Source organism: Sus scrofa, chromosome 4, assembly GCF_000003025.6.
Source record: "Sus scrofa isolate TJ Tabasco breed Duroc chromosome 4, Sscrofa11.1, whole genome shotgun sequence".
Taxonomy (NCBI): domain Eukaryota; kingdom Metazoa; phylum Chordata; class Mammalia; order Artiodactyla; family Suidae; genus Sus; species Sus scrofa.
The window spans coordinates 108,666,748-108,690,645 of NC_010446.5; the positions used below are offsets into that span (position 1 = coordinate 108,666,748).

The 23,898-nt window shown below is 43.7% G+C and overlaps 1 protein-coding gene across 10 annotated transcripts in view; it reads right to left on the reverse strand.

Annotated features, from left to right (window-relative positions):
- Positions 8,790-23,898, reverse strand: part of RAP1A (RAP1A, member of RAS oncogene family) — a 75,416-nt gene continuing 60,307 nt past the window's right edge. For all 10 annotated transcript variants that reach the window (XM_021090035.1, XM_003355241.4, XM_021090029.1 and 7 more), the window contains 5 exons: positions 22,224-22,280; positions 21,082-21,222; positions 19,250-19,393; positions 13,694-13,809; positions 8,790-10,633 (listed from right to left, as the gene is read on the reverse strand). In XM_021090035.1, coding sequence (XP_020945694.1) covers positions 13,723-13,809; positions 19,250-19,393; positions 21,082-21,222; positions 22,224-22,253 — 402 coding nt within the window. In that variant the 5' untranslated portion in view covers positions 22,254-22,280 and the 3' untranslated portion in view covers positions 8,790-10,633; positions 13,694-13,722. The remainder of the gene's footprint in view (positions 10,634-13,693; positions 13,810-19,249; positions 19,394-21,081; positions 21,223-22,223; positions 22,281-23,898) is intronic.

The following is a 23,898-nucleotide window of genomic DNA, read 5'->3' on the forward strand; positions in this document are numbered from 1 at the left end:
GGCCCTGGGGTCAGAGTGTCTGTAGAGGATCCTCGACCACTAGGGGGAGCTAGAAGAGTCCCCGCTGGGCGTGGTCCCCCTCCTTTCTCCTCCCCTCCCTTCGGCCCTGGAACCCCTCCTTCCCCAGGGCCCCTCTCCTTTAGGCACTTGCCCTGCACCACCCTTCGGGTTGAGATCTGAATTCAAGCCCCTGAGGACTAGGGACCCGGTTCAGCTCTGTCCCCACCACGTGCCGCCCGGTTCCCCCGGGCCCCGTGGGAAGGCGGGGGCCGGGGCTCGGGTGGCGCCTCTTTCTTGCTCCGGTCCCAGCACCATTTCCTGCAGCGCCTCCGTCAAAGCAGAAGCACAGCCTGTCTCTGGCTTTCAGCGTCCCTAGGTGACTTCTCCAGCCAGGGCACTACCGACTCAAACAAGAGAGGAGACCCTTCCCCGTCACTGTGTGAGCCTGGACCTCCCTGAGCCTCGTCGTTCTCGGCTGTGAAACGCAAGAAAATGCGGGGCTGCTGCGAGAGGTGGAGGACAGGAGGCCCCTCAGGGTTTAGAACGCAGCAGAAGCTCCGTGTGTCCCGGGGACCCGGCCTTCACTTAGGGCGCCAACCGGGCCACCCAGGGTAAAAACGCAGAAAGAGAAAAAGCAGCTGTGTCTCTGGGTCTTGGTCTCCTCTTCCGCCCTGTTGCCTCGCAGGATTGGAGCAAGGATCAGAGAAGGCCCTAAGCATGAGTGTGGTTTTGTACATGGTAAAAATATTACCCAGATGGGCTGTTTGCCAAATGGCAAACAATTTACATTTTTTTGGAAGGGCAGCGTGGGCTGAGCTCAGAGATGGTGTCCCAAGGCCCCCCCACAGCCTGAGGATGAGCTGCTGGGAGCACCCCCAGCCCTCCCAGCCCGGCTCTCCCTCTCAGTCAATTCCTGGCAAGGACTAGCGTGACATGAGCCAGGTTCTGAGGGTTTTGAGAAGAGTCAGGCCCCCATCTGGTCTCTCTGCTTTTGAAGGCCTTAGTGGCTGGAGTTCCTGCCAGGCCCCGCATTTCCCCTTCCCGTCCGCCCTCCTTGGGGGGGTGGGTGGTGGCCTAAAGGTGCTTGCGGCTGTCCTCTGAGCATCCACACCCCCTGGATGGGGTGGGAGGGAGCCATCCCTGAATCCTGCCCCTCACGAGGTCTTGGCTCAGGCTGGGGATCTGGAGGGGCGATGGCTTAGAAGGGGCCTAGCCGACCCCAGGGTTCAGAGCAGGGGCCCAGGACGGCAGACCAGACCGCAGTCACCCCTGTGGTACTGTTATTAGCATGTCCCCTGCCTTCCCTCAGCCCCCTCTCCCCAACCTTAAAACAAATAGGATGATGAAGCCTCTTTCCCAGATTCCCTCTGAACTCGACAGAGGACTCCTCCCTGCTCCTCTCCCTGCGCCCTTCAATCAGCCAAATCCCTCTACCTTCCACTCTGAGCCCCAGATGTATGCCAAGGCCTAGCACCCCACCCCATACCCTCTCAAAGCATGACAATTAAGTCCGCCTTGCCAATGTCCCTAAAGCCACATCCACATTCTTGTCCCCCACTGGTGCTCTCCTCTTTCTTCCTGCCCCTTAAGTGTCCACCCCCCACTCCCACCCCCACTGCTGTCTGAAAGCATCTCTGTGTTCTGGGTCAGAGAGAAGCTTCCAAGGAATGATGTGGGAGGGGGCCCTTCTCAGGCATCTATTCCTCAGCACAGCGCCCAGGGCCAGAGTAACCTGACGAGGGGCCAGGCCTGCACCTTACACTTGGCCTTCCCCTCGTCCTGGCCAGGCTGGGCCCTGGGTGGAGGAGAGAGCAGGATTCCACCTCTCCACCAGGGCTCCGGCCACAGCTGCCACACTCCCTGGCTTCCACTCCACAGAATCCATTCTCCATTCGCTCCAGGAGATGCCCCGGGGTTGCCCGGGATGCCCTTCCTCTTCCAGGGACAGCGGAATCACTGCCCCACGTGACCTCCTGCATGCCCTGTGCCTCCCGCCCTGTCCTGACCAAGGCTCAGCTCCGGGCTCTCCGCCCTGCCCCTCCAGCTCCCTCTATTCTCAGCTTCCCCCCACCGGCCAGGGAGGGGTGGCTCAGGCAGGGCCTCTGGACGCCCTGGGCTGAGGCTGCCTCCCTGCTTTGGGGTGTTGGTTTTGGGGGAGGATGTCCCCATCTAAGGGAAGATGAATAGGGTTTTGTTTTCTGTTTTCTCGTTGCCCCGCTCGACACATTACTTCCCTGGCCGCTCCCCTTCCTCCGATGCTCTCCCCAGCCCCTTCCTCACCACCCCCTGCCCGGCCAGAGGCCCAGACCCCGCAGCTGCAAGGAAATAAATGCTGCTGGGCTCTGGGAGGACAGAGGAGGTCAAGGAAGTGCCTTTGAGATCCTGCGACCGCATCCTCTTTTGGCCTGTCTTCTTTGAGCTGTCCGGAGGCCCAGCTCTACCCAACAGGCCCCAGTGGACTCGCTCGGCCTTATCTCTGGGCTCTTCTCTCCCCCTCCTTGTCCCTCTGGGGAGACGAGCATTTGAGTGCTCCAAGCTTGGGCTTTTTTTGGCCTCTAGGTCTTTGCACTGCTGTTTCCCCACTGCCCCAGTCTGGCTGACTTGTCACTCAACTTTCACGCTGCAGCTTAAAGGGCATCTCCTCTGCAGAGTCCTCCCTACTCCAGGCTTTATCTGGGCCGGTATCCAACGACAGGACTTACTTTGTCAGTCCCCCAGATTGTGAACCCCTCCAGGGAAGCAAGGCCTCCTCCCTCAGTCCTGTATCTCCAGTGCTGAGCAGGTGGCTCTGGATGTGACCTTCACTCCTCAGAGCGAGCCCCCAGCTGAGCCCGGCTCCTGCGTGTCCTGCTTTAGGTAAGACCAGCAGTCAAGGCCCCCCGGGCTCCACTCCTCAGTGTACTCCCAAGAGAGAAGAGCTGTGCGGCCAAGGTCAATTACCCTCCATGCGGAGACCCCTCTACAAGCTGTAGTGCGGTGCCCTCTGTCCTAGGGCTGTGGCTTTGTCTCCGCTCTGGCTTCCCAGGCCAATTCCATTCTAATGCTGGTTGTCTGGGGAGCCTGGGCCCTCACCCTCCCACCCAGTGCCCTGCCCCAGCGTGCTGTCATCAGCTGCCCAGAGCTCAGGCCACCTCTCTGCCAGTGGATCCCAGTGGCCATCCTGGAGGACATCACGTTTACCTCAGCATCTCATGTTTCCCCTTTATTTCCTTTTTCTTTTGGCTTTCTAGGGTTGCACCCTATATGGAGGTTCCCAAGCTAAGGGTGGAATCAGAGCTACAGCTGCTGGCCTACACCACAGCCACAGCAACGTGGGATCTGAGCCGCATCTTTGACCTACACCACAGCTCAGGGCAGCACTCGATCCCCGACCCACTGAGCAAGGCCAGGGGTCGATCGGCATCCCCATGGATCCTAGTCGGGTTTGTTACTGCTGAGCCACGAGGGGAACCTTCTACCTGCTCCCTCTCTGCAGGTCTTCCTGAGCTGGCTCATCTCCTTGTCCTTTTATGGCCCCATCTGGCCCAGACTTGCTCCTAGTCCTGGAGTTTTTCTTAACCTGCCTTGCCAGGGCTCCCCACCCCTACTGGGGACATGGAGTCTGCTAGATTGTCCTTCCCCCATTGTGACTCTGGAGGTCAGGGTGGGGCGGGGGAAGGAAGTTGAGAGTTGGGTGTTCAGCGCCTTCCCTACCTCCAGCCCCACTACTGGCCACACTCCAGGCATTGTCTCCCAGGGGCTGAGCCGCCAGCAAGGCAGCACGCGTACCAGTCGTCTGCGCAGAAGTGGTGGGAAAGGGGAGGGTGTGAGGCATGAGTTTTTTTTTTTAAAGCAAAAAGCAGAAATGGAGGTCTCCCCAAATGGTCTAAGTACAGCAACTGATCTCCCTGCATAGACTCTGCGCCCCAAGTGGAAGTGCCAAGGTTGGTGTCTTCGTCCCAGAGGGACTGGCCTAGGGGCAAGCTCCTTATCCCAGGGAGCACTGGGCAGACTGACTCAAGCAGGTGTTAAGAGTCCCTGACCTGAGCTGCCAAGTAAGTAAGTAAGTGAGCTGTTCAAATAAGTCAGTTTATATCCTGGAAAATAAGGGGTTAGGTGCTGCATCAGCGATTTCAAGGGATCAAAGAACCCCAAAGCTTCTGGTCTTGGCTTCCAGACGCTACAGGGAGGATAAGGTAAACTTCTTCCCTCCAGGGAAGAGGGGGCAGGGCCCAGGGCTGAGTTCCACGTCCAACTTCCCAAAATGGGGAGCCTTCGAGGAATAGCATCCCTCTCAACCCCGGTGGCTCCTTCAAACTCCCCAGCCCACCCAGCTGGAGGGACACCAGAGATGCCGAGGGCAAGATGGGCAGGGGGCTATGGAAGCATGGTTTGTATCTTTGCCCTCACCCACAAGGGAAGGCTGGAATGATGGGATTGGGTGGGAATGTCTTAGTGGCCTTCTCAATCAAAAGGGTGAGAGCCCCAGGGGAGGGCAGGGCTGCTTGCTGTCTTCTGCTGTGAAGGAAGAGCCAAGGAAGGGAAACGTGGGAGCGCGAGGTGGGAACTAAGATTTACTACAGGCCCAGCAGGTGTCAAAAGGTGAGGGAGCAGCTTCATGTCAAGAGAAGCAGAGGAATACAGAGCAAAGAGGGAGATGCTCCATCCCTCTCTAACCTCTGAGTGCCTGTGTGAACGCTGGGTCCCTTCTAAACGGAGCTTTTGTGTGGGACTGTTCACAGCCGTGGGCCTCAGAAAGCACTGTCATTAGGGAAAGAGGGAAAATGAAGTGGCAGATGAAGACTGGGAAGACGGACGGGATCCATGCAGGGGTGAGCCTTCTAACCCCGAAACCATCATCCTCATCAGTCCTGAGGTCTCCCCATCCCTGCTTCTCCAAATCTCCCCCAGATGATGCTAAGGGCCTGTTATTTGCTTAGTGCCACCTACTCAACTGCTGATTTCTTGTTTCAAGGCCTGCCACGTGGCTCCAGCCTCTCCCTTCCACATCAACACCAACTGAAACTAGATTGCGCCGCGTTCCGATTTCCTGCACTTGCTTTTTCCTGAAATCTGCCCGTAAGATTCTCACCCACTCTCACCTGTTGAAAGGTCCACCCTTTAGAGCCCGGTTCAAACTCGTCTCTCAAAGCATTGTGGATCTCACAGAGCTAAGCCATCGGTCTCTTCTTTGCTTACAACTTCTCTACGGTACTTTTACTGGTTCTTTGCGACCCACCGGCTGCCATGCCATGTGCTGTTTCTCTTCTGCCACGATACCCGCCCACGCTCCCATCAGGGTCAGCTTCTTTCCTAGCATGCCCCCTCAGCGGGCCGCCCCTGTTGGTGCGCACACACACACACACACACACACACACACACACACACACAGCGCCCTGCTCTGCCTGGTACGAGCCACACTTGGTGGCTCCATTGCCCGTTTTCGTTTTCTCCCGCGGGTACTCCCCTGACAGCTCGTCCCCATCACTGGTGAGCGCCGTGTTCTCCTTCGCTGATTCTTTATCTCCCAACCTCATGATGGCATCCTTGGATCTCTTCTATGCTCCGCCCTAGTGATCCCGCTCAGCTTCGTGTTCTTAAATAGTAAATGTAAATCTCCTGTCCAGACCTCTTCCTCCGATTCCAGACTCATATCCACCACCTATTGTACGACTCTAGAATCTGACACACCTCTCACCCTCAGCACGTTCAAAATCAAGCTCCTGATCCCCCTCTGTTCTCCTCCCAAACCTGCGCCTGCCGTCATCTCCACCACCTTCATTATAGCCCACACTCTTGAAGTCATCTTTGACTCTGTCTCTTGCAACTCCACGTGTCGGCAAACCTGTTGGCTCCACTCCCACACTTGGTTATTCAGCCTCCCGACTGGCTTCTCTGTTCCCATCCTTGCCCTTCTCTAGGCTGTTCTCAAATCAATTCCCAGAGTATTCCTGATGGAAGCCTGGGTCCGATCACATCATTGCCTCTGCTGAAATCCCTTCCAGGGAACCCACTCAGTAAATGCTGAATTCAGGAAAACTGCCTGCACCCAATCCCACTCTCTCCCTGCCCCCTCTGCTCCAGTCACGCTGGCCTCCTGGCTGATCCTCCAACGTGCCAGGCACATGCCCACCTTGTGGCATATACAGACCCTTCCTACTGCAGGAAGCCATTCATTCCCCTGGGCAGGTGTATGAGCTACACATTTCAAGTATCATGCAAGGAGCAATTTCAGTGAGAACCTAAACCTTTGGGTCACTCCCACCAGTCCTTCTGCCCAGCTCTCCTGCCCCGTTACCCTGCTCAACTCTTCTCCATAGTGCTCTTTACATACACACACACACACACACACACACACACACCCCTGCCAGAAACTCCGTGAGGGAAGCGATTTTGGCTTGTGTTATTATATCCCCTGATGTATCCTCAACATGCAGATCGGCACCCAGCACACAGTAGAGGCACAGTAAGTATTTGCTGACAGGTCTCTAAGGATTGTGCCTTGTTTTGCTTTGGAAGCTCTACAAGAACTTTTACACGGTTAAAAGGAGGCACAAGACCTTGCATCTCGTTGATTTTTGAAATGCACTGAAAACAACAGCTCAAAATAAGAGTCACATCACTACTTAAAATGGGAAGAAGGTTTATTAAGAGTTTTCCTCAAAAGGAACAGCCAAGCCCATGCTTCTTAAGAGAAGCGAATAGCAGGAAATATATGTCACACCTTGGGCCCAGAACCACAGGAAGCTTCTTAACAAGCCAAAAAACTTGCACCCCCCACCCCCAATTCACTTTTAAAGCTCTTGCTTTCAACAGAATCCATGTTGCCTTCCCAGAAAACAGAACCAGGCACCCAGTTCAAAGTCTCCAGCTGTTCCCAACAAGAATATTTAAGCAAGATACGGCATTAAACAAAGGGACTGCACATTCAACAAACCCGAGATGAAGTTGTAAGAAAAACCCATGTTCAATGCAATGTCTATACTACATTTTCCAGAATAACTTGCATTTTTTACAGTTTGGGGGGACTAGAAATGCTAAAACCTGGGTGGTCAGACTGCCTCAAAGCTCACATTCATTTCTTTCCCGGCAAGATGGGCCCTTTCCGGATCCTGGACCAGCAACCCAAGCCACTCTGCCCTTTTCAGTTTGGAGCTGAGTCAAGGGGGGGCTATTTCAACGCACATTTAAGTAGCACCTTAAGTAAGTACAAGACCCAAATAAAACAAAAGGTTATTTTACAACTTATTCTTCTCCTCCAAATACCTGACAATTTCTTCATTTTGGTTTCACAACACGTGTGAACGGGTGGATTTTGGGTCCTCTGACATTCTACTGTGATGGTTTGCGAAAGAAATGCTGAGGTAACCTTTATTTCCTTCTGCCCCTCAGTCCTGAAAACAAAAATCGGATACATGAACTGACAAATACATGTGTACCTACACGGATGATGAGGCAAAATATATGAAATTGGACAGGTCTAGAAAATGTGGAAAGTTCGGAAGTGAAGAAAAATAGCTCCAGACCAAGTAACCTGTTTTCGTAAAGCTCGTAATAATGAGGCATCAGTGTATCTTCCCAAGGAGTAACTTTCCCAAGCGTCCTGGGACTGCAACGCCGCAGGCTGCCTCGCTGAGGGGCAAAGGCGGCCAGTTAGACGGCAGATCCAGGCGCCTAACAGAGATCCGTTCCCAGCTGGAGGGGAAGAGAATGACAGGCCGCTATGGCACCCCTCTCTACCTCTCCTAAGGGAACTTACCCTGTGGCCACGGTTCAGTATTATTCACGTCTTTGATGAGCTTCTCATATCTTCCCTGCCCAATTAAACCACAAACTCTTGCAAGGAGGCCCTGACGCCTCTTTGCGAGGCATGCAGTGTTTACAGCAGGGAAGGCTCGCATACACACTTGTAACTCAGTGCTCCGGGAAGCGTTAACTGATGCTGAAGCTCCCTCTGGTGGAGGGGAAACTGATAGATTATGCGCTTCCTGTTCGGTTCTAAGAGACGGTTTGGGGACATTACTCAGCCATTAAAGTCGTTTGCGTTTTAGCGGAAAAAAGCAAACTAGTGACTGTGACATTGAGCCTCCTTTAAATTATATATTACTCATAAAACCAAAGTTATTATATGCCAAATAGCCATAAATACTAATAGCATGGTTTCAGTTTTTGAATATTTATCATGAGATTCCCATACTATCCTTGAGGACTTTTTGATTTTTCTGCTCTAAAGACACATCTTATTTTCCTCCCCTCTGGAACTGAGAGGAAGGACTTCACGCAGAGAAGGGCTCGCCCTGTAAGAGGCCCACCCATCTCACCAACAGGATGTCTCTCCACCTTGCTCCGCAATGGCAGCCTTCTTTGCCCCGACAGTGACGCGTATCTCTGATTTCGGCTGGTCCTGCTCGTCACATGACTGTGGGCCACAAGGGCATGTTTCTTCACAGTTTCACTTGATCCCAAGTGGACTGTACACAATGTACACAATGTAACAAAGAAATCCAATACCTGCCATCTTTTCCTACCCTGTTCTAAAACAGAGAACACTGAGTTTATGCTACTAGTCAAGCAGATTGTAACCTGGAGTTATTCTTATTTAAAATAATTCCTACTTAACTCTGGCAAATAACTATACAATTATGTAACAGATAATATTTAGAAACGTCTACTAGATTATGAGATGTTTACCTTACCTATGATCTTTAAATCCAAAGGAATGCTTGAGGGGTGAGTTTTAAAGCAGAATAACTTTAGAGGACCTTAAAATATGCCACCCTGACCTGGACGGTCTGGCCCTAATGCTTCACTTTTTTTTTTTTTTAATTTATTGCATTTATGAGATTTTTTGGCCCCTAGTCCCAGACATATGTATTACTGGATCAGTAGAAGTTAATTATTAGGTAACTACGTTGATTAGAAACTTAGAAGAATACAATTTCTACATACCTTTTTTATAGTATTTTTACATTTTCTCAGGTTGGTCAGAGCTAACCTTGGAAATCTCATCTTTAAATTTCAGTTCAGTACCTGGTGGGGCTGACCGCACTCCTGGAATCTCAGCAAGGCATGAACGCTACTTCACACCTAGTTGCAACGAGACAGCATCTAGATCCCTGAGCAATGCTTTGGACCCTCTAGGACGGGTCTCCTCTTTACCATTCAGGGACAAGGCACAGGGTTTCCTAAACTTGTTTCTTTCCCTCTCCAGCACTTAAATGGCTAACAAGCTGTTCAGCTCTACCTCTAGGGCGTGCATAAATCCTATCACCCTAGCTTCATGTCCTACTTAAGCCTCACTTTTGTAAAAAAAAAAACAAAAACTGGGAAGGAAAAGAAAAGCACCACTATATAGCCAGCTAAAAACGTAACTTCACAATCTTTTCCATATGGCTATCACTATACTACTTCACATATGTCAAAGAAAAAGCAACTGACACATCCTTTGTATGCTTTTTCACTTTCATCCACTTCTTTCAGATTCTTCAATCTGTTATAAAGCAAATTTGAAAATTTTTACATAACATTTCATTGGTGGACTTACACTCAACAAATTAACAATGGGCAAAAGGATTCCCTTGATGAAATTACAAGCTGCGGAAGATTTGAAATAGTAAAAGTTAAACCCTGATACAGTATTAAACTTATCTTTTACATATAAAAATAATACACAGTGGGATATTTTATTCAATAAGATACAATCTTTAAGATCAAGAGAGAATATACAAAACTACTGAATGTAGTCTCATGTACTTTACTGTATAATAGGAATAAATATATCTAGAACAGAAAGTGCGAGGTCTGTTCATAGAGAGATCACCATTTACTTAGGGATTTAAAGCCAAGTGCTCTGTAGGGACCAACCAGAAAGGAGCTACTGCCTGCATTTAAAATGATGTGATCATTATAAAATAAAGGCCTTAAATCTATAAACAATAACAAAAACACACAAACCAAATGAAAATGTACTAAAATTTAATCATCCATAAAAGCTGTAATTTAATCTGACAGTAAAACACAAGAAGCAATATTAGAGTTGGTTTAGTATATTATATATTTTAGCTTTGAAAGCCATAGAAATCAGTTATCCCAGTTTTTTCCTATAAAAGACCCATTTTTCCAAAGCATTATGCACAAACAATTTTAATTAGAATATAATGACAGAATGATATTTCATAATTTTTTAAATATAAAATGAAGTCAATGACTCAAAAAAGTTATCTGCTGCAATGAGTTTGAGGGGAAATTTTCATAATCTATATCATTACAGATATAAAGTATAATGGTTCAACTTTTTAGTGCTTGACAGGGAAGAAACATGATAAAAAGGTCAATATGAAATCATCTGATTATAGTAGCAATATCTAACATTTGAAATGCATCCATGCTCTTTTGTATAATCATATTAGAGTCAAGTATATTTATTTTCACATCTGTTATAACTGCTATTGCAAAGGAGAAATACTATTGTCTTATTTTCCAAGAGATATACACAGAGCAATTTTTTTTTTCTCCAGGGAACTTGTGCAAACCAATATAAGATCTAAATTCTTCACATAATATATAAAACAGAAGAAGCCTCTTCAGATTTATTTTTTGAAGTCTGGAATGCTGGCACTTTCCAATTAGGCAACAGTTCTTCATTCCTGTAAATCTAGAATATTGAATAGACACAGATATATATTTATATATATAGTTAATCTTGATGTCAGAAGATAGTAGATAAGCATAGATTCAATAATATAGAAAAAAACAATGATTTAGGTTGACCATTACCAGATAACTAAATTATATTAAAAAGACACAGAAACACAGCTATTTTAAACTCCCTTTTAAAATGCCTAAGAAATAGTTTCATTGTACTTTGTGTTCCACTGTATATCTGAGAGTCCTGTAAAGAGGAAAAGAGTGATTATTTCATTTCTACCCCATTATCATCTTAAATAAAAGTTCCGTTTCCAATAAGGAAACAACTTCTGCCTGCATAAAATTTCCATGGGAAATTGTTTGTTAGTTTTTTTTTTTTTTTTTTGCTTTTTAGGGCTGCTTCCGCAGCATATGGAGATTCCCAGGCTAGGGGTCCAATGAGAGCTGTAGCCACCGGCCTACACCACAGCCACAGAAATGCTAGATCCGAGCCATGTCCGAGACCTACACCCCAGCTCCCGGCAACACCAGATCCTTAACCCACTGAGTGAGGCCAGGGATCCAACCTGCATCCTCAAGGATCCTAGTCAGGTTCATTAAGTGCTGAGGGCACTCCCTGGGAAATTCTTTATTTAACCATTTTATGACTGTTTACATTAGGGTTGCCCCTTCCAGTTAAGGCTAGGACAAGACGAGATGATACAGAAAGCTGGTCCCCATTTTCCAGGGCAGATGACCCAAAGTTAGGTTTATTGTTCAGCAGAAAAGAATTAAGTTAAAGAAAGAACTCTCCTGAAGACGAATTTCTTTCCTCAGTTTTAAAGAGTATGGCATATTAGAAAGAGCTTAATGTGTTTCAATGTGATTTTGCCTAATGACTAAGGCTGGATAAGCTGCCCTTAAGGTTCACACACTCTTACTAAAACGTTTACAGATGCTCGTTAAACTTATCCCATATCTGGGTGCTTTTTAAATGGGACCAATGTGGCACTTCAAGTGTATAACCATAGCAAAATGCTCTGCAAAGTATTCTAATTACTAAGGAACCCATTATTTGGTAATATCAAATATCCACAGAGATCTCAGGTAACGTATTAAATATACTCTAAGTTGAATTACATATCAGAGTCAGAGAATTTATGCAATCAGGATCAAAGTCTTATTTCTAGATTTAGGTCAAGACTTCTCTCCTCTAAGGTAAAATTCACAGTAGTACACTGGAGGGTGTGTATGAGTGAATTTTCATAATAGGCCAGGAGATGGCACCTCTTCCTTTAAACATAAGATAAAAGGACATTTTTCCGAGAATCGGAAATTAGAGAGGGTTAGCGAACGTAATCGTTAAGAATGAGTAAGTCAACTAACTATAAAATATAGAGTTAAATAATCTATTTCAGAAAAGGAACTGAAATTCTCACTTTTTCTACCTTTGTACCTTTATCTAAAGAAACAAAAACACCAATAATTTTAATAATAATCCCTTTCAGGGAGCTGATGAGCTATAGCTACTGGCTCAAGATTTCACTAAAAGCCTGAGCAACCATTTGGCCAGAAACTGTTTTTCCTAAGTCTGACTACCAGAGGCAATCTGTGTCCCTTTCTTTCTTCTGTCTGTTTTCCCTTCATTTAAAAGGGGTACAGTTACTCAGCTGTTTCCTGTAAGGATGAGATTCAGTCCTATCTCTAAGGAAGCACGTATTAGTTACTGGTGCCCTAGAAGACGGACTCTGCTAAATGGACCCCAAAGACTTACAAGAGTCAGCACAACCAACTCTCATGTGGGGAGCGGATTTCTTTCCTCTAAGTGGACTAAGTTTAGCAACAGTCCCATAATTAGAATCAAATTACATCATAAATCCACTCCATGAGAATATTCTTTTATGGTAATGTTTATAGAGTTGGTGAACCTAAGCTGAAACTGTTTAGGGGATTTAAATATATAATTAAAGAAAAACAAACAAATGGTCCCACATGGCCTGCTCTCTCACTTGATTGGCAGCTTCAACGCTGCCACTAATTTCTCTCCAAAGGGTTCACTTAATGAAAACTTAAGTGGTACTTAAAGTTGACTACTACCTAGAGACCTACCGAAGGAGCATTTGAACCAAGTCAATCCATACCTGAGAGGAAATGACTACTAAAACTACAGTGACATACCACCCGCCCAGCAGAATGGCTCAAGGTGAAAGGACCGACAACAGCAAATGGGGGGAGGATGTGGCACGCATAAACTGCTGGCAGGTGTGTAACCTGGTACAACGACTTTGAAAAACTTCTTAGCAGTACCCATGGAAGCTAACCATATATACAGTTTATAATCTGGCCACTGCATTCCTGTATATACACCAAACAGAAATGCATGCACACGCACAAGAATGTGCACAGGAACCATCCTAGCTCCTGAAAAGAACCCAAATGTCCATCAATAGCAGAAGAGAGAAGTCTACTGCTCAGTTTTAAAGACTACTGTATTAAGGTCATACAATAAAAATGAACTACTGCTATATGCAACAAGGATCATTCTCAAAAACACTTTTGAGTGAAAGATGACAGGCATAAAGTAACATTACATGTTTTTGTTTCTGTCATGTTCAAAGAGAGGCAAAACTAATCTATTGTGTCAGGAATCAGGGCTGGGATTTGAGGAGGAATGACTTTTATAAATATATACAGGTATGTTCACTTTGAAATAATTCATCAAATTTTTTTTTCCCCCACATGAACCACTGTTCTGCTTCAATTCAGCATGATCTTGGGTGTGACCTTGGAACACTTTCTATTCATTCAACCACTACTTTCTGAACACCTATTCTGTACCAGGCCCTGGGGACATGCTGATGAGCAAAACACATGTGATCCTTGATTTCCCTCAGACAGCTTAGACTCATGGGGGGAAGGGACAAATTATCCAACAGACGAACATACTGACATTTGTAACATAAAACACAGTCACAAATTACAGGAGCCTGGGAATTACCCTAATAGGTGAAATGGGACGTGGACAATGTTGGGGAAAGCCCAAAATAAGAGGATGAGAAAGGCATCTCCTCTGCTTTTAGAATCTTACCTGGCTCAGAGCTGCTGCTTACTGCAGGTCTAAAGCAGCAGACATGATTTCTTTTTGGGCTTCTTCTTTTCCACTGGTGTTTTCCTATTTATCTGTCTGACCAGGTCATAAAATATCTAAATAAATATAAGAAAAAAGTACTCATTGAACCAACATTTGAGACTCTTCCACAAAAATGATCTTGGTTCTGTTAAATATTATTCTGCTCTTGGATCTGTATTCTGCCCCTTTAACAGTAGATTTCTTAGAAGCCCAGGCTGATTTTCAGTCAGGACGAAGTAGGACTCACCTGTTTATGATGCGGGAAACATGCTTGCTCTTAGATATTGAATAACAAACTGAGCAAAAGAATTGGTAGTGAAAAAATAAAAGTAGTGAAGTTACATTCTTTATGGAATCTGCTATGCCTCAAGACCTAAAACCGTGCTCAGCTGAAATCTTCATACTGGCTTTATTTTTTTAAAAACTTCAAACTTACAGAAAAGCTGCAAGAATAGGACCAAGAACTGATGTATATGTGTCACCCATATTCGCTAATTACTAACATCTTGCCAACTGTACTTTATCTTTTCCCTCCCCCGTCCCACACTCTCTCTTATTTTCTTTTTCTCTCTCTCTCTCTTTTGTTTTTTTTTTTGTATTTTAGGGCTCTACCCACGGCATAAGGAGGTTCCTAGGCCAGGGGTCCAACTGGAACTGTAGCCTCCGGCCTACACCAGAGCCACAGGAATGAGGGATCCAAGCCACGTCTGTGACCTACACCACAACTCACAGCAATGCCGGATCCTTAACCCACTGAGCAAGACCAGGGATTGAACCCGAGTCCTCATGGATAGCAAGTCAGGTCTGCTAACTGCTGAGCCACGACAGGAACTCCTCTCTCATTTTCTAAACCATTTGTGAGTAGTCTGCATATCAGAGGTCCTTTAATAGTTGAGTGTATGTTTCCTAAGAACAAGGATAATTCTCTTACATAACCACATCACAGTTATCACACTCAAAACATTTAAGCGCTGATGCCTTACTCCGTATCATCTACAATGCAAATTCCAATTTTGTCAGCTATCTCAACAATGCCCTTTAGAGTCATCTTCCCTGAAAAGGATCTACCCCGGATCACAAAGTACATTTAACTTCCAGTTACTTTAATCTTTTAAAATCAACACTAGTTCCTCAATCCTTGTCTCTCATGATGTTGTTCCTGAAAAATAATCGCTAGTAACTTTACAGAATTTCCTTCAGTCTGGGTTTGTCTGATGTTTCCAGATTCATGTTACACATTTTTGGCTGGAAGAGGACAAAAGAGATACTGTGTTCCTTTCAAGGTATAACATGTAAAAGCATATGATTATTGTGATGTTAATTTTGGTTAAAGTGACAGAACGTTTACGATCCCTGGTTTGAACTGTTATCTGTTAATAAATCTTTTAGATTCATTTTGGATGAAAAATACAAGATGTCAAGAACAAAAATACAATATCACTTATTTCACAGAAGCAGATTATTTTAATTCTGATATGTTTCATGGTACAAAGTATGCCGAAATGTTGCAACACGAAACAGATGAACTAAATTTGGTTTTTTGATATGAAAAGCAAACACTCATTTACTAATGACTTGGAGCAGAAACACATCACAGATGCTCCCTACTATTACCCATCTGTAATAAACAGTGCTTTGGGGAAGTGTATCGAAACGTCCTAGCTTTTTAAGGGCATTACAGACAAAATGTTCATATGCACTGAACATGGACTGTGTCAATGTCAACGTTCTAGATTTTAACAATGATGTTGTGGTTGTCTGAGAGAATATCTTTTTTGTCTTTCTTTTTGGGCCACCCTGAGACATGCGGAGTTCCTGAGCCAGGGATCAGGTTCGAGCCACATGTGCAGCCTACACTGCACTACAGCAAGGCCAGATCCTTAACCCACTGTGCTGAGCCAGGGATGGAACCTACGTCCCAGGGCTCCAGAGACACTGCCAATCCCATTACGACACAGCAGGAACTCCATGAGGATATCTTTGATCTAAGGGTACACTCAGTGACATATACATCTGGGAATAAAAGAGTGATATGCAAACATATGTGACCAATGTTAACAGATGGTGAATCCGGGTGAAGGGTAAAAAGAAATCCTCTTTGTTGTTTTTATACCTTTGAAGAAAGTTTTAAAAGTAACATATTTTAAAAATCATTGGTCTACACTTCTTTAAGATGGTACTCAGATAAAACAACTTCAGGGAGTTCCCTGGCAGAGCAGCAGGTTAAGGATCCAGCACTGTCACTGCTGTGGTGCGGGTTCGATCCTTGCCCCGGGAATTTCTGCATGCTGCAGGCATGACCAAACAAACAACCAAACCAAAAAAAAAAAAAAAAAAAAAAAAACCCTAACCCAAACCAAAATCAAACAGAACACTTCTCTACTTTTTTTTTAAAAAAGATCCTAAACTGATAAGAGATTAATACCCAACATATATATAAATAGCTCACACAACTCAACATAAAAAAAAAAACCAACAACCTGATTTTAAAAATGGGCAGAAGAACCAAAGAGACATTTTTCCAAAGAGGAAATGCAGATGGCCAACAGGCACATAAAAAGATGCTAAACATCACTAGTCATCAGAGAAATGCAAATCAAAACCACCATGAGATATGACCTCACACCTGTCAGAATGGCCATCATCAACAAGAGCACAAATAACAGATACTGGGGAGGATGTGGAGAACGGGGAACCCTCACGCATTGTTGGTGGGAATGTAAGTTGGTGCAGCCACCCTGGAAAACAGTATGCAGGTTTCTCAAAAACACTAAAAAGAGAACTACATATAACCCAGCAATTCCACTCCTGGGTATGTTCCCTCCCCCCAAAAAACCCCCAAACCCCACTGATTCAAAAATATACATGCACCCTAATGTTCACGGCAGCATTATTTGTAACTGCCAAGACATGGAAGCAATCTAAGTGTCCACCAACAGATGAACAGACAAAAGAAGGTGTGATGTATATATACAATGGAATACCACATGGCCATAAGAAAACGAAATTTTGCCATCTGCAGCAACATGGATGGACTTGGCATTATGCTAAGTGAAATAAGCCAGAGAAAATAAATATTATCAGTTACATGTGGAATCTAAAAATGTAATAAACTATTGAATGCAACAAAAAAGAAGCAGATTCACAGATAGAGTGGTTACCAGTGGGGGACAGTGAGGGGACAGTTAGGAGGTACAAACTATTAGGAAGAAAATAAGCTATGAGGATATATTGTACAACAAGGAGAATATAGCCAACATTTTATAATAATTATAAATGGAGCATTCTCTTTATAATAACTACACATGGATCGTTTATAATATTGTATAGCAACTAAAGTAAACTTAAAAAAATAACGGTCCTAAGATGACAAACCTAAATGAATTGCTGGGTAAGGGAATCACTACCAAATGATTTATCCCAAAGCTATAAAAGTGATTCATTTATATTCTTTTTTCTGGTCCATCCCTCCCACTCCCATCTTTTTCAAACCATTTAACTCTGTTCTCTTAATTCTATGAAAGCCAGAAACAAAGAATTTATGAACGAGATGGTACTCGTGCACTACTAACCAAGCCCACTCATCAATCCTAATGTGATTTTACCTCAAAGTTACCATGCTCTCTCTCTCTCTTTTTTTTTTTTTTTTGGTTTGGAATAGGTAGAGTAAGATTATACCCAAAATTGAAAATTTATGATTGGCCATGTTTTTCAAAATAACATCTGTGGAAAACAAAATCTATGAAATTATAATTCTACAACAGAGAAAGGTGAAACTGGAAGCATTTCATACTTCTTTTCATTTACTTCGCAGTGAATTAGCAATAACTATTTTTAGAGTTGTCTGTGGCACAGCAGTTAAGGATCCAGCATTGTCACTGCAGCAGATTGGGTTGCTGCAGTGATGCAGGTTCAATTCCTGGCCTGGGAACTTCTATATGCTGTGGGTGTGGCCATAAAAAAATACATAAATAAAAAAGTAAAAAGTCAGATAATAATAGTCTAAAATCATAATATCAGTCAACGAAAAGTGACCCAGAAAACCAAAGGCCAGAGAGGAACAGCAAGCAAAAAACCACCGGATTCTGCTACCCTAACTCACTCTTAACTCTTATCTATGTTGGAAGTGTGCTAATTCTGACTGGTTACCTGTGATGCTACAAATGGCATGCTTTACTGGTAAATGAAGACTTTTGCATTACTGGGAAAAGCAAGAAGCCTTCTCTGTTTTTTGTTGTTGTTGTTTGTTTGTTTTTAGGGCTGCATCTACAGCATATGGAGGTTCCCAGGCTATGGGTCAAATCAGAGCTGCAGTTGCTGGCCTGCACCACAGCCACAGCAACATCAGATCCAAGCCTCATCTGCGACCTACACCACAGCTCACAGCAACACCGGATCCTTAATCCACTGAACAAAGCCAGGGATCAAACCTGTGTCCTCATGGATGTTAGATTCGTTTCTACTGAGCCACGATGGGAACTCTTTTTTTGGTCTTTCTGAAGGGACATACCTGCAGCATATGGAGGTTCCCAGGCTAGGGGTCAAATCAGGGCTGCAACTGCCAGCCTACATACACCACAGCCACATCAACATCAGGTCTGAGTTGTGTCTTCGACCTATACTGCAGGTCATGGCAACGCCGGATTCTTAACTCACTGACTAGAGCTAGGGATTAAACCCGTGTCCTCATGGATACTAGTCGGGTTTGTTACCACTTAGCCACAACGGGAACTCCTATTTTTTGTTTTAAAAAGGCTTTTGTTAACATTAATAAAAGCAATGGTAAGCTCTGAAGTTTCTGCTTGGGTGTGGTGGTGGCAGCTGGGGACTGCACTACTCTTTTAGGGATCCAGGAAACTACTGGCCCTTTACATCCAGGCAGGCATGCGTACTTACTATAAGTATTCCTGTTCTCAAGATAGTGCAGTGGTTAAGTCACAGACCAAAAAAAAAAAAAAAAAGCCACGTGCGCCTGTGGTATGAGGCCTAAAAAACCGAGAGAATTTCAGTTCTGTATCCATCCACACAGCTTCTTCCCTTTGAGTGATACACCAAAGGGAAGCAGAACTCAGAACAACAAATTCTGTGATATCTTTCTGTACAACGTTAAGTTCACGACAGTAACTACTTTGATTTTGGTCGTCTCCACTTGACTTTACAATCTATTCATACATATCTGCATAGGTAATTATTAGAATACAAGGGTGATGCAACACTCTTCACACACCACTTTCTGGTGTATCATTTGGAGGCTCAGCAGGACTTTAAACATATTCTTTAACTTAAACTTCCTCTTTGCCAATAAGGTACATATAAGTGTCCTCATCAGAGCCATCAACATGATTTTATGTAAGAGAAGGAATATGGTTTCTGGGAATTAATTGGTGTTTTCCATAAACTGATAAAGACTGCTTAAAAGAAGACCATTTTTTCTTTTAAAAAAACGTTTTGGGTTGTTAACCTAAAGGAAACAAAAAAGGCACTTATTTGTGCTGCCTAGCAGCTGTAGATTACCTCATTAACGTTGATCTTTGACTTTGCAGAAGATTCTAAAAAGGCACAGTTACACCACTGTCTTGCTAAATTCTGACCCTGTTCTTTGCCAACTACTCGCTCATCTTCCAGGTCACATTTATTGCCAACCAAAATCATTGGAACCTGTGGGAAGGAAAAAACACATAATGAACACTAACATACTAGTTACTCAGCCTCTTATAAGTAAGCAAATACCTGCCACCAACTGAAATGGGTTAGTTAGGACTATGCAAGTGCTTAAAAAAAAATGTTATGTATGTGTGTTGGGGAGAAGGTGGAGGGGGAAGAGACAGAAAAAAATACAGAAGTGATCCCATAACACTGATCTGCTAAATTATTTTACGAATATAATCCCAAAATTCTCATGTGAATAATGCTAACAGCTGAATTCCAACTAGAAAAATCTGAAGGAAAGGGGAAGCGCCTGCAATACAGAGAAGAACGTACACACTGCCCTGTGTTTTAAGTAAGTGCCTCATCTCACAGGACCAATGACTGCCAAAAGCAGTGGCAAGACTGATGCAGTAGTACGTTTTACTCCTGTAACTGATGCCTAGATCTGAAGACCAGCTTAGGTGAGAGATTCAAAAAGAGCAAGAATAAAAATAAAGCCATTGAGCAGCTATGTCTTCATCTAGAACTCAGTCTTCTTTAGTTGATTTCATGGGATAAAGAGATGAACATTACCAGAGGTTCAGTGATTTGCATGTAATTGCCTATGAAAAGAGAACTCTCTTGGATGAATCAGTCACGGGAAGAAAGAGAACTATTCATTAGGTTTACGGTTGGGCATGAGTCATATGGTGCAAATCCTTCCCGCCTACAATATTCCGCACAGCTAAGGTCCTAAGCAGGTGCATATGTTCCCATTAATAATGAGAAAGAACACACAAAAACAGAAAGGAAGGTACGAATGAAATTTTATATTCTAATTTATACAACTTTTGAAAAGGAAATCTCTAGAGACAAAACTGAGACAAACATGTAAAACATACATGTCATCTTTGCAAAAAGGCACAACAATGCTATTGTTCAAAAAGACAGGAATTCTAAAACAGTGTGTTTTACCATTAAAAAATAACTTTAGGAGTTCCCGTCGTGGCGCAGTGGTTAACGAATCCGACTAGGAACCATGAGGTTGCGGGTTCGGTCCCCGCCCTTGCTCAGTGGGTTAACGATCCGGCGTTGCCGTGAGCTGTGGTGTAGGTTGCAGACGCGGCTCGGATCCCGCGTTGCTGTGCCTCTGGCGTAGGCCGGTGGCTACAGCTCCAATTCAACCCCTAGCCTGGGAACCTCCATATGCCACAGGAGCGGCCCTAGAAAAGACAAAAAAAAAAAAAAAAAAAAGGAATTCTACAACTAAAATAAAATTAAAAAATATAAAAACCCAGTTCATTAAAATCTTTACCATAACTCAAAGGATAAAACTGTGAGCAAAAACTGTATCAACAGAATTTTAGAACCAAGGACATACCATGCTCTTCTGACATAACTACCACCTTTCTGAGCCCAACCTGCGTCCCGCCTCTACCACGTGCTCTGGGATGCCTCCTTCTCTACTGCACCTGTGACCCCCACAGCACCATGTGAGTGGTGAGGAGAGAAAGAACTTTATACACATGTCCTCCTTTTCCAACCATCTCAGCATATAATCTGCAGGTAAATTTAGAAAGCTTAAAATTGCTTTTGGTCACAAGGGCTCTTTTAGGCACGTGGAAGATACCCTCCAAATCTTCTGCTGATAGACAAAGGACATTTTTTATTTGGCCACGGAGAGACAGTGGTGTGCTATACATGAGAGAAAAACTTACATCTTCTGTGTCCTTAACCCGTAAAATCTGTTCCCTCAGGTCCTGTAAGTCATTAAACGTGGACTGAGCTGTAATAGAATATACTAGTGCAAACCCTTGGCCATTCTTCATATACAAATCTCTCATCGCTGTAAATTGCTCCTATAATAAAAAATATGCAATTATATAAATATAACTTCTTGAATGTATACTGAAACAATTTAAATCAGAATAATCATACGTAAGCTACTGAATTTTTAATTATGTGTTTTCATGAAGGAAACACAAGACATGATACATGGAGTTCCCTCTGTAGCTCAGCGGTAATGAGCCCAACTAGTATCCATGAGGATGCGGGTTCTATCCCCGGCCTCACTCAGTGGGTGAAGAGTCCAGCGTTACCACAAGCTGCAGCATAGGTCTCAGATGCGGCTCAGATCTGGCACTGCTGTGGCTGTGGTATAGGCTGCACTTGTAGCTCTGATATGACACTGGCCTAGGAACTTCCATATACCACAGGTTAGGCCCTAAAAATAAAATAAAATAAAATAAAAAAATAAAAAATAAAAAAGGTGACAAATGAAGACAATGAAAATAAAAGCAAATACAGAGAACTCAAACCATATAAAAGGCATTTTGTGCCAAGTGATTTATAATCACTATTGCATTTGATCACTACAAGCACCCTATAATGTACTAACGTCATTATACTCATTTAAGGATGTGAAAAATTAGGCTCAAAATAATCCTAAAGACTTTTGGTCAGAAATACATATCTGTCACCAGAGATGTTAAAATGCTAATAAACCTTGAGATGTTAAAAGTGCTACTAAACCAATTTTTAAAAAAATGAATGACCGTGATCTGAATTTAAAATGCCTTTTTTTTTCTTTTCTTAGAAAGCAGTAATAGCACAATTTTTACCTCAATACAGGGAAAAGAAATTCAACACACAGATTCTGCAGATGAGCTCAACATCTAACACTGATATGTGAGCATTAAGTACATCATAGATAGTGCCACCCACATAAGAAAATTTAAGAAGTCCTACACAGAGACCAAGTTCTTAATCAGAATAAATGCTTTTACTCAGAGGAACCGTTCAGGCGACAAAAACCTATTCACAAATTAAAATCGATCACAAAAAGAGAAAACATGCTTACCGTTCCCGCTGTATCCAGGATTTCGAGCATACACTGTTGGCAGTCTACTTCAACTTGCTGTTGGGGTAGGGTGCGGGGGTGGAGGGGGATGAAAAAGTAACATCAAAATGTCAGTCTGTTTTCCTCCCACTTCTTTGCTCAAAGTACCTATTAACAACTACAAAGCCTTTCTCTAGCAGTTTCCTGTATCGGTGGAGATCTAACTTGGTGCTACAATAAAGAACAGGAGGTCTCAAACACATTCTATTAATACTACAAAGCCAGGACTGCTGATGCTGAGTTTAGGCATTTTCTGACCACTATGAACACTGAGTACTGATTTGTGTTGTTATTAAAAGGCAACGGTCATACCCTGTAATTTAAGAAAAACTATAACCAACAGGTATAATTCTAACAGGGGAAAAATGGATAAAGTATGTATATTTATATTCTCTTCAAAACAAAGCACACAAGTACTAAATAGTTCAAAATATAGCCAAGACTGGGAGGGTAAAGAAAACTTTGCCAACTTACCACATTCAAGCTGTTAGAGTTTTACTAAACAATGCCCCAAATTTAACACACAGGAGCATTAATTTAAGAGTTAAAAGGGAACACAGAATAACACTGAACTCCTACAGCTCTCAAGACTTCTACGTCTTTGGAAAAACTGTGTGCATAAGGCAAACTTTTAGATACTGGGTTCTACTTTCCCAGTGTTGCACAGAAGAGAAGGTTGGCCTAAAGCAAGTATCAACTATTAACCGTGTGGACATTTTTTAATAAAGAAGGGATTTAGAAAAGTGTAAAATCTTTGACATTCAAGGTACAGATCTTTGTTTGCAGTTAATGCTTTAACCAGCAACTGATTTGGGGGAAATTTCAGTAATGCAACACTGTCTTCTAAAAATAGACATACTGACCTAAGGACTATTTTAAACTCTGCTTCTGTGTCACATCAGGGATTGATGAGGAGCACGATGGGTAGAGTCCCAAACTCCACTGTTCCATTGTTTACGGGACTAAAGTGATAATAATCTGCCCTCTCTGTGAATGCGTATGTTCAACGAATAATGAATTCACTCTGTGGTTTCTCAATGTACCACCATTTGGTTTCCAATTTACAGATAATGAAACTGCTATTCCGGTAGGCTTGAAGAATTTAATTCAACAGAAATTATAGCACTATTTAAGGTAAATTTTAACATCCAACAAAGCAATTCTTTCTCATTTGTTGGAAGGGAGGTTTAATCTTTTTTTTTTTTTTTTTCTTTAATGTATCGTTGGCTACTAGGCTTTCTTACAACACTGTCTCCCTCCCTACCGCTGCCCCCACCATACTTGGGAAATAAAGACTTGAAAATTCTCCACAATTCCAGCTAGTTTTCTAATTAAATAGAACAGTATTTTTTTGTCAAGACCAACTACTTAAATTTCTTTTCCTTTTAAACAAACTTTACTTTTTAGAAAGCAGTTTTAGGTTCACAGCAAAACAGCAGAAAAAGTAGAGTTCCCACATACCATTTTCCTGTTCCCCGCTAGCCTCCCCCACCATCGGCATCCTGCACCAAAGTGGTACATTTGTGAAAATCAGTGAACCTGCATTTGCACCATTATCATGCAAAGTCCATAGTCTGCAGTTTTACTCTTGATGTTGTACATGCTACAGGTTAAGACAAATGTATGAGGCCATGTA